The sequence below is a fragment of the Boleophthalmus pectinirostris genome, unplaced genomic scaffold, assembly GCF_026225935.1.
Source record: "Boleophthalmus pectinirostris isolate CB_2022bp ecotype Guang Dong unplaced genomic scaffold, ASM2622593v1 HiC_scaffold_15, whole genome shotgun sequence".
Classification (NCBI taxonomy): Eukaryota; Metazoa; Chordata; class Actinopteri; order Gobiiformes; family Gobiidae; genus Boleophthalmus; species Boleophthalmus pectinirostris.
The window spans coordinates 35,685,930-35,703,557 of record NW_026571070.1 but is presented as its reverse complement, the minus strand read 5'-3'; the positions used below and the strand labels follow the sequence as shown (position 1 = coordinate 35,703,557).

At 40.1% G+C, this 17,628-nt stretch overlaps 1 protein-coding gene across 1 annotated transcript; it reads right to left on the bottom strand.

Annotated features, from left to right (window-relative positions):
- Positions 1 to 2,211: 2,211 nt before the first annotated feature.
- LOC129408097 (uncharacterized) lies at positions 2,212 to 5,628 on the bottom strand. The gene is made up of 5 exons (XM_055150848.1): positions 5,528 to 5,628; positions 4,178 to 4,286; positions 3,299 to 3,418; positions 3,108 to 3,186; positions 2,212 to 2,335 (listed from the first exon to the last, which is right to left on the bottom strand). Exons 1-5 carry the CDS (start codon positions 5,626 to 5,628, stop codon positions 2,244 to 2,246), a joined length of 501 nt encoding a protein of 166 aa, XP_055006823.1. The 3' UTR covers positions 2,212 to 2,243.
- Between the last annotated feature and the right edge of the window lie 12,000 nt (positions 5,629 to 17,628).

Sequence of the window (17,628 nt, the reverse complement as noted above, 5' to 3'; positions counted from 1 at the left end):
ACATCTCACCCTGCGCTGGCCTGTATCACTCACATGGACTGTTTAAGAGGAAAGGGCCCCTGTCTGTGAGGCTCTAATCGGGGACTTCATTTCAGTGTGTGGCATTCAACCAGTGTTACTTATTGACTTATAAAGTTCACTAAACATGATATAAAGTCAATTTATTTAATATTTTCACCACTTAGGTCAAAAGAAATATAAAATACTACAATATAAAAACATAACAAACTGAAAGTGATAATAGTGTTTCCAAAACATAAATATATATTAAATATAACAAATATATATTACTGCACACATACAATATTTACTAAAATACAAATCATGTATGTAGCCACAAAAAACTGGTTAAACCTGAAAAAGAAATTTTGGACATTCGGTACTCTGATTTCACAAAATAAAATAAAATACATTTTTTGCCAGTCTGGAAGTGTTTGTTGACAAACTTAGTAGTGATTCTTTGTGCGTTTCTTGCGTTCCCACACAAAATAACTGATGTTATAGAAAGTTGTCATATTTGATACATGACATTTTCTATCCATTGAATTGTAAATATGAAGAAAACCAAGCTGCTCTGTTCAGGGAGCTCTCAAACATTCCCCAAATATTCTCTGCTCTAAACCCCTCTTCCAGCTTGAAGAAAAACACTACACTACTTAAGAATGGTCACATTTTTATATAGCACTTTTCCACATTCAAGGCTCAAAGCTCTTTACAAGGAACCACTGACCCATTCACACGCACACGCACACACACACACACGCACGCACGCACGCACACACACACGCACGCGCGCACACACACGCACGCACGCACACACACGCGCACGCACGCACACACACACACACACTCGCACACACACGCACGCACACACACACACACGCGCACACGCACACACACACGCACACACACGCCCATACACGCACCCCCACAAACACGTGCACACACACTCATACACACACGCACACACCCACGTGAGCGCACGCACATGCACATACACACACACATAGACACACACACACCAGTGTATGCAGACACTGGGGGCGAGGGGGGTTAAGTGTCTTGCCCAAGGACACAATGACAGCATTCATCTGTGGGAGCTGGAATCTGTGGCTCATTGGATCTGATGCTAAACCAACGATGTTTATGTTGAGAGTGGGATTCAAACCACCATCCTTCTGATCAGTGGACGCTTGACCAGTTGAGCTACTGTCGCCCAGTTACTGTTTGGAAGTTCACATATTTTGTTCTGTATTGATTAAATAGAAAATTTCATGGATGAAGGAAGTTAGTTTGGCTGTGACAGTAAAGCTAACAACAACTAGCATGCTAACCGCACACTTCTTCATCAGAAAATAAAATGCTTTCTTATTACACAGCAAAAACTGGAGGGTTAAAATTTCAGGGTAAAATATTTCAGACTTGCTTTTAACACAAAACATGCTATTTTCACTATTTCCAAGTTAAATGGGGGTTCAGGTCGGGGTTATTTACCAGAGTTGATATGGCTGAAGTTAATTCAACTTCCCCTTGTGTTAATGCAACTTCCCTTAGTGTTAATTTGCCACCTGCCATGCACCATTTCAAACTCCTGCGAGAGACCAGTTTGAACCAGTTTTGTACATAATGTTTACTCTGAAAATGTTAATATAACTCTTGATTTTGAGGTTAAACAGGAACTTTGGGCCAGTGTTACTTGATTAACATTTCCCAAAAATGTTAAATTAACTCTAGAACAAATTAGACTCATACAGACCCTGGCAACATGTTAAAATAGATTCTGTGAGAGTCAATTTTAACTCTCCACTTTCTGTGCTGTAGATGCAAACATCACACAACAGACATGCTTTGACCACAAGAGCTGCTTCTACATCTGTACTGGGGTGAGACACATTTGCTCTAATGGGAAAAAATCTGGTATATATAAAAATTTGTGACTAAGTACCCGTGTTTTATGAGTGAAATTTCTAAGAAGACTGATTCAGCCACAGATTCACTTAAATGTGTCGAACATAAAAACAGCTGACCCCCAAAGGATTTATTCATGAATATGATATGAATATGAATAAAACACATTTGACATAGTTACACGAAGCACAGAGGTCAGAACAGAACAGGTTTTTAAATGTGCAGATTGTAAAAAAAAACAAAAAAACATGTCATGTATATCTCATATATTTGGAATACAAAAATAGAAAAAATGCTGCAGCCTGGTCAGTGGAGAGCAGTGTGGTCAGTTGTGATCAGTAGACAGTGCAGTTAGCTGAAGACCTCTGAGTGCACATGAAGTCACTGGTCATCTCTCTGTACCCCCGAGCCTCAGTCAGGCCACTCCCTGGAACATCAAACAAATAAGGATCTTAAACACTAATTCCGAAAGTCACAAAGAGTTACAAAAGCTGACATATACTGCAGATCACAATGCCTGTAACATCAGCAGTTACAGACCACTTCAATGTAACAAGAACAGCATTAGTAATGACAATAATAATGCACTGGATTTGTAAAGAGGTTTTCAGGAGACTTAAAGTGCTTTACGTTGCATTTCACCCTCTCCTTATAGCAGTATTGACAATGTGAGGCCACCCCCAATAATAGCAATGACACCCCTCTAACTGTATGTAACATCAGTAGTTACAGACCACTTCAGCGCAACATGAAAATCACTGACCACTCCCTGTAACAGTAATGACAACAATTACAGATCACCCCCATAAACATAATCTTCAATAGTTGCTGGAACCACAACAGCAAATATGAGTCCACTCTCAGTAACAGTAATGACACATGTTAGTCTACTCTCAGTAACAGTAATGACACATGTTAGTCCACTCTCAGTAACAGTAATGACACATGTTAGTCCACTCACGGTAACAGTAATGACACATTAGTTTGACTACTCTATATAACAATAATAACAAATGCTTTACAATTACAGATCAGTCCTGTAACTGTAACATCAGTCATTACAGACCACTTCTCTATAACATGAATTGACCCACCCCCGTAACACTAATGACAATGTGGTTACATATCCTTATCAATTCATGTAACATGAATGCAAAGGGATAGTCAGCTCTGTCACAGGCTGTGTGATAATGGCTCACCTTCCATCAGGTTGTAGAGGTTACAGTAGTTTGTACCGTGGTCTTTAATGGTGTACCACGTCTGAGAAACAGACATCGCCTGAAATGTAATTTCAAAATGGATGAATTAGGTTATAGTGGCAAAAAAGAATTCAAAGTGTATATGTGGATGAAATTGTGGCAGAGTGACAAACAATGTAAAAGTCACATACCGAGACGTGACAGCAGGTGAAGAAGTGGAAGGGCATCAGGCGTATGTGGATGTTGTCCACGTGTTTCTTGAAGGGTGTGGTGTGTTTGGCCTCGATGAAGTGCACCGAGGCAGACTGCAGCTGCAACACACACAATGTGAAGATACGTAAGAAAAGAGCTTTAAACTCTGATTGACTTTCATTAACATGAGGACATGATTGACAGCACTAACATGAGCAACAGGAGTGGACTTCTGTGGAGTAACATACGGACAACAACAGTGCAGACAGAAAAGTGAACCTGAGGAGACCTGAAATCATTTAGTAAGTGCCAATCAGTATCGATACTTTCTACAAGAAAATTTGAATCAAGTAATTCTTCAACTATAATACAACTCAGTGACATCATTTGTGACACAGACCTAAAATGTGTGTTCCATATAGAAACATGTGACCATGTATCATTTCTAAGCTTTAATATTAAATGATGGCAGCTCAGTCAAAATGGTGCATAATGCGCCCATCTGAACAGCGCTCTGACCCTCTGCTTCATGTGATCTTTGATGATTTGGCCCTTAGTGCAAAGTCTGTACACCTCTATAATATACAGTAGTATTAATATTCATATTTTATTTTCAGTGTACATCAGATTGTAGAATGTGATGATCCTTGTCCCAGATGTGTGCAGAAATCTGTCCCTATTGATCACATTGTATTTTACCATGAAATCTCCGAAAGGTAAATGCACAAATGCTGAACCTGATCATTTCTATGAGTGATTCGAGTCAAGAGCTCTGTGTATGACAACAGAATAGAAGTCCTCATTATTTGCTCAGGCTTGATCATGTCTGACTTACAATTTGACCGACTGTATCTAGGGCTGAAGGGGCTGAGACAAACCTTGTAGAGACAGCGCTGCCCCCCGGTGGTGCAGCTGGTCATGCCTCTCCAGGCCTTAATCTGAGACACCAGCGCCTCATACACTTCTGTGCACCGGATCCCGAAGTACCTGCAACCAACAGGAAAGAGTCTATTATTAGCATATTAGTTATACTATTATTTATTTATTATTAACAAATGTACAAAATATTTACTTGTGTTTATATTATTTTGAGTTAATCTTTCCTATTTTCTAAAACACATTTTTATTTATTTAGTACTTTTTTTTTTTTTTACAAAATAGTTCCAACACACTTTAAAACTCTCTTCACAAAGAAAAACACTGTTACTTCAAAACAAAAGTACTTAATATGAAACGAACGTATAAATAATTGCAAATTGAGTAAAAGTACAAAGTATAACATTTCTACAGACACATTTCCTGTTTCTTAAAGCACTGACTGAAATTAGAGGAGTGCATTTTTAAACAATAGAAGGTGTTATTTGGTTAAATTCACATAAAAAGTAACTGTGTACTATGCTGTGTACGTGTACGTAGTGTTCTGCAGACAGTGGAGTCCATGGATGTCTCTCTCTGAAGCTCTTAACCTGATTATTCTTGTGATCACATGACAGTTAAACATGAACATGAGTCACACATCAGAGCTGCTTACTCTGTCAGCGCTGATCTGAAGAAGCTTGTTTCCTGTACACACGAGATTAGGTTTTAAACTGTTCTTATTTCACTTTTCAAGTGTTATTTCTTGATGTGGGAAAGCATCAGTGCAAAATTGATTCTGTTGATACTTTGCGTGCAGAAGTGTCCTACTCTCAGCTCGACTGTTATTATTGAGTAAACAAGACACATTTTAGAACTGGGTGTGTCCAGTGTTTGTAGTCTCTGCATTTGTCGCCTGTGGATGGATATAACCGGTACAAAAACTCAAGGGAATGATACTCAGTACAGATTTTAATAACAGAGTGATGGTTTAAATCACTTTTGTACATTGCAAGTTTGAATTTAATGATTAAATAATTAATGGAATGATTAATAAATATGGCCTACCATGTGGTCTAATTTTAATTACAATTAAGATCAACTCCAGCCTTGTTCTGTTAGTGTAATGTTTTTTTTTTTTTTTTTTTCAGTACTGATACCTGCTCAAATTTATGCTGTTTCCTCCCATTTATCATCATCATTTAGTTGTACACACAGGACAGTAAAAATCCTCTTCAGACACTGGTCTTTTGAGTGCTAAGCTACACAAAGTGTCCTGCAACATAATACTGACAAATATCTTCTTCTCCCAATCATAACTCCCACATACAAACAGATAGAAACCAGACACAAGACACAAGAGGAGAACTCACCATTCCACTTTACACTGGGCATGCAGGGGCCCCGCTGTGCCCAGTCCACACGAGAGGAGCTGGCCCGAGAGCAGGAGCAGAGCAGGGGCCCACAGAGCCATGCTGGGGCAGAAGAACCACGCTGTCCACAGAGCACCCACAGAGAGCACCCACACAGATCCCACACCGAGCACCCACACAGGGCACCCACACAGAGCACCCACAGAGAGCACCCACACAAATCCCACACAGAGCACCCACACAGATCCCACACAGAGCACCCACACAGATCCCACACAGAACACCCACACAGATCCCACACAGAGCACACTAAAGGAGGACACAGAGGACAGGAGCCAGGACACGGTGCAGGAGTGTCATGTGCGCTGAATCAAGAGACAGAGCTAATTAGATCAGAGGAGGTAAGAGGAGGCAGAGGACCATTGTGTGAGTAGAGAGTGACATCTACTGGGCACTCGAGAGAACATCATTCCAGTCATTCTATTTATTTACACATTGATTTTGACATTTTATTAATTATTCTATAGGCCCGAGCTGGAGAAGCTGGTGAAAGGCCTATGCTAAGAGCAGTCGGTGAGTGCACTGACAGGAAATGAAGGGCCTGTACTGACCAGGGACTCTCATCATTTTCAAAAATGTATAGATTATTGAATATTGTTCTTGCATAACGTCTGGTTATTTCCAATTTCCAAAAATAAATAAAATGGCATTAAAAAATTGCATTGGGGTATAGAGCAGATGACAAAAGAAATTCCCCTTTAAAATCAAGAAGTTTGACATAGAAGTAGATCATGACAAGACAAGTAAAAAAAAAATCTGATTTTAAATTTTTTTTAAAAATTCCCATTTGCACAAATGTTGATTTCAATGAAATTTCAGTCAGTTTTCACATCAGTCTACTTGACATGAAAAAGGTGATTAGCTCCTCCTACACATTAAAATAAAACTGAATATAGGAAGGTTAGGGTTAGGTTAAGGCCCGGTTAGGGTTAGTTTAGGGGTTATGGTAGTGACAGGGGTTAGTGTTAGGGTTAGGTCAGGGCTTAAAGGTGGGTATTAGGGTCAGAGCTTAAAGTAGGGGTTAGGGTAGGGTTAGGTTAGGGGCAGTGTTGGGAAGGTTACTTTTAAAATGTAATCCCCTACAGATTACAGATTACACACCCCAAAATGTAGTTTGTAACGTAATCCATTAAATTACTTAAAATGAGTAACGTAATCTGATTACTTTGGATTACTTGATATTGTCATGTTTTTTTAAACGACATGAATGTAGCAAACACATCCTGAAAATTCTTGTTTGTCTTCAAATTGTCTGAGGCCAAGTCTCCATGAATAAGCAGCTGTTTGCTGTAGAGAAACAAAGACCACAACATCTTAATATAAGAGGTTTTGTCTGTTAAAAGACAGTAACAAGATAAGCTTTTCCTTCACCATATTAAAAAATATTATTGATAGAGAAATTATTTTTTTATATGAGATCACCTTAAATTATGTCAACCTACTGTTAGGTGTCATGTTGTTTAGACCTGGTTTAGTCCTGGTTTAGTCCTGATTTTAGACCAGGTCTAGACCAGGTCTTTACTTCTGGTTTAGTCGTGATTTAGTCCTAGTTTAAACCTGGTTCAGTCCTGCTTTAGTCCTGGTTTAGTCCTGGGTTAGTCCTGGTTTAGTCCTGGGTTAGTCCTGGGTTAGTCCTGGTGTTAGTTCTGGTTTAGTCCTGGTGTTAGTTCTGGTTTAGTCCTGGGTTAGTCCTGGTGTTAGTTCTGGTTTAGTCCTGGGTTAGTCCTGGTGTTAGTTCTGGGTTAGTCCTGGTTTAGTCCTGGTTTAGTCCTGGGTTAGTCTTGGGTTAGTCCTGGTGTTAGTTCTGGTTTAGTCCTGGATTAGTCCTGGTTTAGTCCTGGTGTTCTGGTTTAGAGGCGCACAGGAGGAAGCGCGGTTTACGCGAGAAAACACAGTCCACACGTGGCGCACGAGACGGCGGTGTCCACGCTGTAACTACGGAAGGAGACGTGGTCCGCGGGTTCTCAGGTTGATGACGATGATGAAGGTGTGTGTGTGTGTTTGTGTGTGTTTGTGTGTGTTTGTGTTTGTGTGTGTTTGTGTGCACGTCCCCTCATGTCGCAGGTCATTATAGGACAGTAGTGCAGATATTATGAGTCTATGCAGGTTGTTTTCACCAGTGCCAGTAGCTCCTGTTTCACATTTAAGTTGTAGGCGATTTTATATATATATATATTTTTTTATATATATCTATCTCACATCGGGAGAAGAATTTCCAAGACACAAATGCGTTTTTACCAATGCACTGCTGCTTCCACTGTGTGACTGACACCGCCAACTTTAACATGACATTTCCATCGCTCTTATTGCGCGTATTCTGTTTGGGTTTCCGGCAATGAGTGAAATTACCAAAATAAAAAAATAAATAAATGGGATGTAGCACAAAATGTGAAAACAGGAAAATACCGCCTTGTAATCCACTTATTTCAGCAAAGTAACTGTAATCCAATTACCACTCATTGAAACAGTAACTGTAACGGAATACAGTTACTCATAATTTGTACTCTGATTACGTAACGGCGGTACATGTAATCCGTTACTCCCCAACACTGGTTAGGGGTTAGGGTAGTGTTAGTTTAGGGGTTAGGGTAATGTCAGGTTAGGGTTAGGGTAGTGTCAGTTTAGAGCTGGGGTCTCAGACTCGCGGCCCGGGGGCCAACTGCGGCCCTTGTAAGGATTTTTTGCGGCCCTCCACTTAATTCCAAAGAACAATGTCAGTGCGGCCCACGGTAGATGTAGCACAATCCCACCCCCCTACTGCGGGCCGCACTGACAGATGAAGCTGCAATCGGTGCCCATGCAGATTCACAACAGATTATTAACGCAGCTTACATCCCAAAACTCAACTTACAGCAGTTGTGAAGCAACGAGTCTAAGTGGATCTGTTAATACGAGTACACGTGCACATACGGCGTCACTGAAGAACCAAAATAAACCACACATGGTACACGTGTGCGCACTTCACTTTACACTCCCACAACCACAGTATCAGAGCTCAGAAGAGGCGCTGACAGAATTCCCCTGTTCATAAGTATGGGACCTTTATTGGAGGGGCTAAAAAGAAATAAAAAAGACACTGACAGTCTGTTTACCTGCTCAACACTCGATGAGTAACTTGCTGGCAACCCGATGACCAAGCTCCACATATGTGTCGCCGAAATCCACGCGCACTCAGCGGCAAACACAGCTGTCCCATCAATATGCAAGCACCACAAAACGGCAGTGATCTATTCCAGAGGCTTGGCGATATGTTAGCAAAAAGTACGAGGCAAAAACAAGCGTCTTCCGTCCATGTTTGACATACAAGAAGAAGATACACTCCAGTGTGGTCCGCTTTCACACCTGTGAACCAAAACTGGTCCGATTAACGAGCCTCTGTATCCCGGTAGAAGAGTGATATCTCCAGTAACCAATACTGATGTTCACTGTTAATACCGCGGGCGTCCTCATCTTATCACCATGAACTCATAAAACAACTTTGTACAAACTCACCGCATCAGCCCAGAGTTCGGGTAACAGCAGCAGCCAACAGCGCTCACCGTAGCGTGCAGCTCTTCACGACGGCGCTGGGGTCTGGTCCTTGGTCAATGACTGGGTCTGAGCGGGTACGTTCCGCCGTCTGTGCACTGGTTCTGTTTGGGGAACGCGAGAATGCACTGTGACTACAGGTCTGTGCGGGCTGCTCCTGTCCTCCGCGCTCAAGAACCACGGCTGGTTCCGAGGTGGTGCAAAGCATCCGGACAGAAGCATGAATCCAGTTTACTTGGTGTCCACATTTGGTTCTTCCTGGGGAAAGTGCTTTTCACTCCCCGCTCCACGTCATCTGAGCCCGGACAGAACCGGAGCTGCTCCTGCTGGTTCGGGACTCTAGTTTGGATCTAGTCCGACTGTATTTCTCACGCAAAGCTAAAAGCTGGACATTTTTTAAAGGTGAATCAATTGAATGGGCGATTGCCTATTGCCATGAAATTATTTGGTTAATTAAAGCCTAAAATAACAAATGCTGGTTCCTACATGATCACGGGGAACACCGGGACCTCTGTGCAGGTCCTGAACAGAAGTACACACCCCCATTTTTGACTCACTCTGGAGCCACACATTCGCACGTACTTGCTCTGATCTTCCTGCATTACATTCTCTGTATTGGCCATTGTTGGTAAAATTATTTGAAAATGAATCGCGGCTGCGTCTGGACAGCAATCTGTTACTGCGCTGGAGTCGTACAGCGCGTCATTTCAGGCAAAGGAGACACGTTTCTACCATGATGCATTTCCAATAGTTCGTTTGGACCTGCTGTCTATGGTTTGGACACGGGTTCGCGTTCACACCAGAGGTGCGGATTCAAGCGAATGATGCTTTCACACCAACGCAAACGAACCGAGCTAACCACTTCTGGTTTGAATGGACCGTTTGGTGCGCACCAAATACTGTCGGTGTGAAAGCACCTAATACAGGTCAAGGCTCACTGATGAGCATCTTCAATCTATCCTGAGGATCTCATATGCTTCCTCCTGCAAGCGAAATATCTCTCAGTTGTGCAAGATGAATCGTAGCCAGGTTTCAACCAGTAAGGAGTAGGCAAAAGAAGAAGAGTAGACATATTAGTTTAAACTTACGTTATGAATACATTTTCATATTCTGAACTGTTATTAAAGATTAACCCTTATATTGTGTTAGGGTCAAAATTGACCCGTTTTCAAGTTTAGGTATGTAAAAACTGCCATTTGCTTTTTTGTACCGGAATGAGGCTTCATCTAATCCTCAGACACAACTATTTTAACGCAACAAAATCAATTTTCACCATTTTAGTAAATTGTAAAGGTCTTAAAAAAAAAAAAGTGACATCTGTGGTGTTACGGGTCAAAAATGACCCGGCAGAGAATAGTGGCTGTTTTATGCATCACTTACAAGCTGTAGGCTGCTCTGTGGATCAAATATGGCTCAGTGTGTCCCACAACACACACACACACACACGCACACACATATACACACACACACAAAGGTCGTCTTCACCCACGTGAACTCTTCTCTTTCTTGCAGCACATTGATACATTTTGAATCTAAAATAAACATTGTCATATATAAACAGGGTTTTAGTGAGATATTATCAGCTGTATCTGTTGCAGCATCAGTCAACATGAGCAGGTTCACTGTTTATGAGGCGCTGGATCAGATTTTTGGTCATGACAGTGATTCTGAAGACAGAGAGGAAAGTGAAGCTGAGGAAGATGTGTCTGAGGATGAGGATGAGGGCACAGACGGAATAAAAGAAGTGGACTAACTGAGTGTGACGTCACCCACAGCGTTTGGCGCCGCTCAAATGAAGCTCACGGTTACAGGAGCGAATCTAGAGCCAGGTTATATGTTATGAATAGAATTTTTTGGACAGACAAAACAGCCAAAAAAAAAAAAAAAAAAATCAGGATCATGTGTCGCAGGTTAATACGTATATTTTAAGACCAAAATGATGAGGTTCACAGCAGCAGGTACAGAGAGAAGGACGACAAGATCCTAACATAAGTCAATTGGAGCCAGAGTCAGAAGGAGCCGGAAGAGCCTCCTGGAGAACTTTCTATTTGGAACGCGGTGGCTACAGTGTTAGTTATGTCCATTCATATATACGTCTGTGGATGAGGATGAGGTTCAGTATGACCCTGAACAAGAGCACACGTGGTGAGGAGAACCCAGATGTCACAAAGACTGAAAGAGACGTCTTCAAGTCAAGAAAAAGTGACAGTTCATGGTCACCAAGCCTCTTGACACCCAATATAATTATACTTATATAAATTAGATTTATATTATATGTATTATATATATAAAATTATTATGATTATAGTATAATTATATAATATAATTACAAATTATATCACTATAGGAAATATAATTAGTGAATTTAAGCAGTTTTTGTAATCAAAAACGAGTGGTATATTTTAAGATAAAAGGTCTGTGCTGCCAAAAATAAATAAATAAATAAAAATGTTTCCATTGACATGAACACATACTAAGTTAGTTATGAGGGGAAGAACAATATTGGATGATATCTAGTGTTTTTAAGTATTTTCAGGCTGAGTTAAATCACGGGTCAAATTTGACCCGCTAACACTAAAGACGCGTGTAACTTTCTAACACAATACAAGGGTTAAGAAAGTGTGTTGCATGTTGTTCTTTCTTTCTCTTTTTTCCCGTGCAACCGCTATTTATCGAATACTCAATGCAGCCCAGCCTCACTCAGACTTTATCTAATGTGGCCCCCAGGTAATTTGAGTTTTAGACCCCTGGTTTAGAGGTTAGAGTAGTGTTAGTTTAGGGGTTGGGGTAGTGTTAGGGGTTAGGGTATAGTCGGGGAGCCAAAGTCTCAAAAATGGGTTGAACCTGACATCGCCTGCCATACTTTTTATTTGTGTTTTTTTTGTTAACTGTGACCCTGAGGACCAATAATTGGAGGGTCTGCTCTTCTGGAAATATCGTGAAAAAAAATTGTGGCTATTTTAGTGTAGGTAACCTTCATTTTGTGACAGAAAATTTTGAAAAATGAAAAATTTCCTCAAATCCTCAGTGGATTGGGTAAGCTGTCTACAAATATATTCCAGATGCAAAGAACACATGTGGTGAAAACATTCAGTGAAAAAAAAATCATAAAACACATTTCTACATGATTTTGGCTCAAGTTAATGCCAAAAAATAAGGCATTTTTCAATTTTTTCCAGTATTTTCATCTTTACTTCATTGGCAATCAACTATTCCCCCAAGTTTTGACATCAGCCAATATGCCATTCTTTTCTTCAAACAGTATAGTCATTCCACAGAAAAAAATATAAAAATCTAACCAAAATCAATGGATCTGTGATGATTTCATTACCATCAACAGGCCCAGAACCTCAATAGAAATTTAGGCTCCTCTCAACATTCCATAAGGCACACTGGATATTTAGCATGGTTGTTAATGTCCACATTATTAAACATCATGGCCTAGGCATCTTTTAAATACTACTACTACTACTACTACTACTACTACTACTACTACTACTACTACTAATAAATATAGCCGCAAGCGGCAATGATTGGCCCTCGCTTGAGCCTATGCCACGGCCATGCCACGCCGCACCCCGGCCACGTTGAGCTCTGCACATGCCGTGCCCCACGAGTGCACCTTACTCATTGATCTAACTTCTAAATTAACACTAACCCCTAAACATACGTGCACTCCTAACTAGGGATGGGCATTCGATGAAATTTTCTTAATCGATCGTCGGAAGAATTAACGATCGATTATCGATTAATCATTAACGTTTTTATATTAAAATGATCATCATTATTATTACTATCTGCACTACTAATCTGCATGAATAAATTCAACTTTACGACATATAAACCGTAACCACTCTAGAGCCACATCAATCCGTTTGAGATTTTAATGTGTTTAATTCAGTTTTGTTCAACTCTCACAGAAACGAAACTTAAAACCGCATCGCTAATTTGTATAAACTCAGCAAAGATAAAACTACAGCTCTTCTGTCCCTGATGCGGTCAATTTCTGTCGGATTAAAAGACATGATTCAGTGGAATATAGGTTAGTGTGACTAGTTAGTGTGATTCTAGTGAGTCTGGGTCAAATGCCTTAGGACGCGTTTGTTCAAATATGAGGACAAGAAAATGCGCTTTTGGCGCCGAGTCGCGCGATCAGTCCAATATGGCCGACTTCCTGTTAATATACTTTTTTGTCCCTATTCCCATGGTGCATCTGTGTACCAAATTTGGTTTGGCTACGCCAAAGTTTTTGTTGGGTGTCCTATAGATGCATCAAGAATCTCAGACTTCCGGTCATTGTGCAATTCATACTGGGAAGGATTTTCCAAAAGAGTGAGCATCAAACCTCCATGTTTGTTTTCCCAGTGGAATTTATTGTCAAAGTCGATCTTTTCAAGTCTTTTGAACCATGTCACTTTTGTTTCTGGTTCTGATATTGTCATATTTTAGTTTTGTGATTCAGATATCGTTAATTGTGTGGTTGTTGGATCCTAACAGTGGAAAACGACTCGAGAAATTTGTTTGCAAACTCCATAAATGCAAAAGTGAATCAGATGTGTGTGACTGCAAACCTCTGTTCAAACTGTTTCTCTTCCCAACGGAATTGAAAAATAGTGGAAGGTGAAGGTGATGGGCAGGATTGATCCACAGGAAGAACCAAAAAGGAAATCTTTGACTGCCTAACTCATCCTGAGTTTGCATAGAACATTTTGTATGTGGAGCAACATCAAAGTAAAATCCCATTTGTTAAGTGAGAGATACAGAAGACAAACAGACTGAGCTACACTTTCTTGTTCTTGTGGTTTTACAGAAACATCACGTCTTGGTCTCTTTGCAGTGGAAGGTGTTTCTTGGTGAACAGCTGGTGCCTTTTGCTTTGGCGTTGACTTTTTAAATTCGTGAACAAGGTGGAGTGAGGGACCATGATTTTTAATAATGTGGACATTAACAACCATGCTAAATATCCAGTGTGCCTTATGGAATGTTGAGAGTAACCTAGCATTCTATTGAGGTTCTGGGCCTATTGATGGTAAAGAAATCATCACAGATCCATTGATTTTGGTTGGATTTTTATATTTTTTTCTGTGGAATGACTATACTGGTTTTGACAAAAGCAAATCTGGTCACACTAACCTGTATTCCACTGAATCATGTCTTTTAATCTGACAGAAATTGACCGCATCAGGGACACAAGAGCTGTAGTTTTATCTTTGCTGAGTTTATACAAATTAGCGATGCGGTTTTAAGTTTCGTTTCTGTGAGAGTTGAACAAAACTGAATTAAACACATTAAAATCTCAAACGGATTGATGTGGCTCTAGAGTGGTTACGGTTTATATGTCGTAAAGTTGAATTTATTCATGCAGATTAGTAGTGCAGATAGTAATAATAATGATGATCATTTTAATATAAAAACGTTAATGATTAATCGATAATCGATCGTTAATTCTTCCGACGATCGATTAAGAAAATTTCATCGAATGCCCATCCCTAGTTAGGAGTGCACGTATGTTTAGGGGTTAGTGTTAATTTAGAAGTTAGATCAATGAGTAAGGTGCACTCGTGGGGCACGGCATGTGCAGAGCTCAACGTGGCCGGGGTGCGGCGTGGCATGGGCATGGCATAGGCTCAAGCGAGGGCCGATCATTGCCGCTTGCGGCTATATTTATTATTATTATTATTAGTAGTAGTAGTAGTAGTATTATTTAAAAGATGCCTAGGCCATGATGTTTAATAATGTGGACATTAACAACCATGCTAAATATCCAGTGTGCCTTATGGAATGTTGAGAGGAGCCTAACTTTCTATTGAGGTTCTGGGCCTGTTGATGGTAATGAAATCATCACAGATCCATTGATTTTGATTGGATTTTTATATTTTTTCTGTGGAATGACTATACTGTTTGAAGAAAAGAATGGCATATTGGCTGATGTCAAAACTTGGGGGAATAGTTGATTGCCAATGAAGTAAAGATGAAAATACTGGAAAAAAGTGAAAAAATGCCTTATTTTTTGGCATTAAATTGAGCCAGAATCATGTAGAAATGTGTTTTATGAATATTTTTTTCACTGAATGTTGTCACCACATGTGTTCTTTGCATCTGGAATGTATTTGTAGACAGTTTACCCAATCCACTGAGGATTTGAGGAAATTTTTCATTTTTCAAAATTTTCTATCACAAAATGAAGGTTACCTACACTAAAATGGCCACAATTTTTTTTCGTGATATTTCCGGAAGAGCAGACCCTCCAATTATTGATCCTCAGGGTCACAGTTAACAAAAAAAACACAAATAAAAAGTATGGCAGGCGATGTCAGGTTCAACCCATTTTCTAGGGCTTTTGAGACTTTGGCTCCCAACTAGTAGGGTTTGTGGTTGTACCTGGGCGCAGAGTCACACCAGGCTAGAGAGATCTGAAGTGGACCTTCCTGTTTCTGTGGCCTGTTGTTCTCCTGTGTTGCCCATGCATCTTTAGTTTCATTACAAATGTAAGTTATTGTATACTTTTGCCAAATTATGTTCTCAATATATATTAATCCTAAATTAATTTACTGCCAAACATTATTTTGAATTATGAGTATTATTTAATTTCTGTTCTGTTTTCAGTTTTCAGATTCTCTATGGAAACATGAAGGAGGACGGGACGACATCAGTAAATCAGACAATCATTGGACAAATAGAGATCATGAGAAGGGAATTAAACCATCTCCATTTAATCAACTGTCCTCCTCTTTCTTCCCAAACATACAAGAGACCAGTACCAACAGCAGTACAGTTCCCTCTGATTATCATGTGCATGCTTTGTCATGTATCAGAACGTGTTTATGCTTCTGTTGCCTTCAAAAAAGAAATTAAATTGCACATGTCATCTTTGTTATGGTCAGATCTCACCTTAAAATGCCAACTGTCCACTCCCCGTCTTCAGCCACGTGCTGCTCTATCTGGTGCCCAACGTGCTCACCTTCTGAGAACTGAACTGACCAAACCTATCCAAACAGTGACTCTATGGCACAAGGACAAACACTGACAGGTACAAACAACTGGAGATAAATTGAGTTACAAAAATTGTTCCCCAGATGAATGCTGAGTTAAAACCAAATAAGCAAATAAACCAATACCAAAAAACAACTTTCTTTCACCTCTCTCCCCTGAATATGACCCATCTATTAAGATTATTACTGTTGGTGTCCTGAATCTCTATTGAAATAAAGGTAAAAGCTGGTGTTAATTTGAAAACTATCAGAGCAGTTTGATCTTTGAAGATGTAGACAGACTAATAATAAAGAGTCACTCCTACATGTGTGAAAGAAACAACACAGAACTCCAGGTCTGAGGGAACATTCTAACATGGCTTAACGGTCCTAAGATTCAGTTTTGTGTGATAGAAGACCTTTAAACATCAGCTGCTTTTTCTGACCCGCTGATGTAGTTTCTGTTTCAGATGAAGTGGGTTCACATGATTGGCCGGTGAGATCGTGTAACTGTTCTGATGTGTGCTTAGACGACTGTCCTCACCAGAGGGGGAGACAGCGCTCTCTGCTGGACCATGGCCTGATTTGGTGGTGCTTATTCCTCTCATCTCAGATACTACACACATGGTTGAGAAGTACTGACATTTTGTCTTCAAGAAAAAGTATGCCATGTGCCATGAAAGCAAGTAAGAGACAGCTCCACTCAGGTCAAGATACAGTTTGACAGTTTTTCAAGATAGTTTTGACACACCTGTAATGGGAAACAAGCAATATAGATAAGCTCACAACCAATCTGTGGAACATTATAGCCACCTCACGAAAAATATAAAAAAGGGCAGGGTACAAACCCGAGGAACACTGAGTGAATATATTAAAAGTCCTTTATTGCATGGAGGGAGCAGGATGGTCTTGGTCAGGGCATAAGGGTGAAACAGGACCCACAGGTGTCATTAAATACACTTAAAATCACATGACAGGATCACATGACTATAGGAAAAAGAAACAAAAAAGGTTGGCCAACCATGAGGAAAGTCCAAGTGTTGGGCAGACCCACAAAACAGCAACAAGACACACAGGACATGTTGGAGACAGGTGGGTGTGTCCATCACATCTGTATTGCTATCAGTTATGTAATTCTACAGTAGGACACACTGGATCACAGATGAAAACATCAATATATAGGGTTATATATATAGGTATATCAGGTTAAGGAATTGCCAAGAAAGTTTTCAAAGTTTTAGAGGAACATGAAATAATCCAGATTGTCATTTAGGCCTGGGTGTTCTGTGGCCTTTAATGTTGCAATCCAAAAGGTTTCTATTTGAGACAACTGAGGGAGTCTATCACCCCCTCACCCTCCACCTAAAGCGACTGTCATGTACAGACATAAAAAGATTGACATTTGTTAATACATGTCCACTACAGGATTATAGGCTCTACTTTATTATTTTTTAGTTTTGTCCATCTTTTTTAAAGGTTATGGAGTGAAACATAACAGCTACCATCTGTTATGAAACCACACATGGCCCGACAGCAGTAACA

Bases quoted from the DNA above. Each gene is read 5' to 3' on its own strand.
- LOC129408097 (XM_055150848.1), bottom strand. From the start codon at position 5,628: ATGGCTCTGTGGGCCCCTGCTCTGCTCCTGCTCTCGGGCCAGCTCCTC. The intron at 3,187-3,298 runs GTATGTGACTTT...ATTACATTTCAG, and splicing joins TCACCTGCTGTCACGTCTCG to GCGATGTCTGTTTCTCAGAC. The intron at 2,336-3,107 runs GTGAGCCATTAT...TTGATGTTCCAG, and splicing joins CCTCTACAACCTGATGGAAG to GGAGTGGCCTGACTGAGGCT.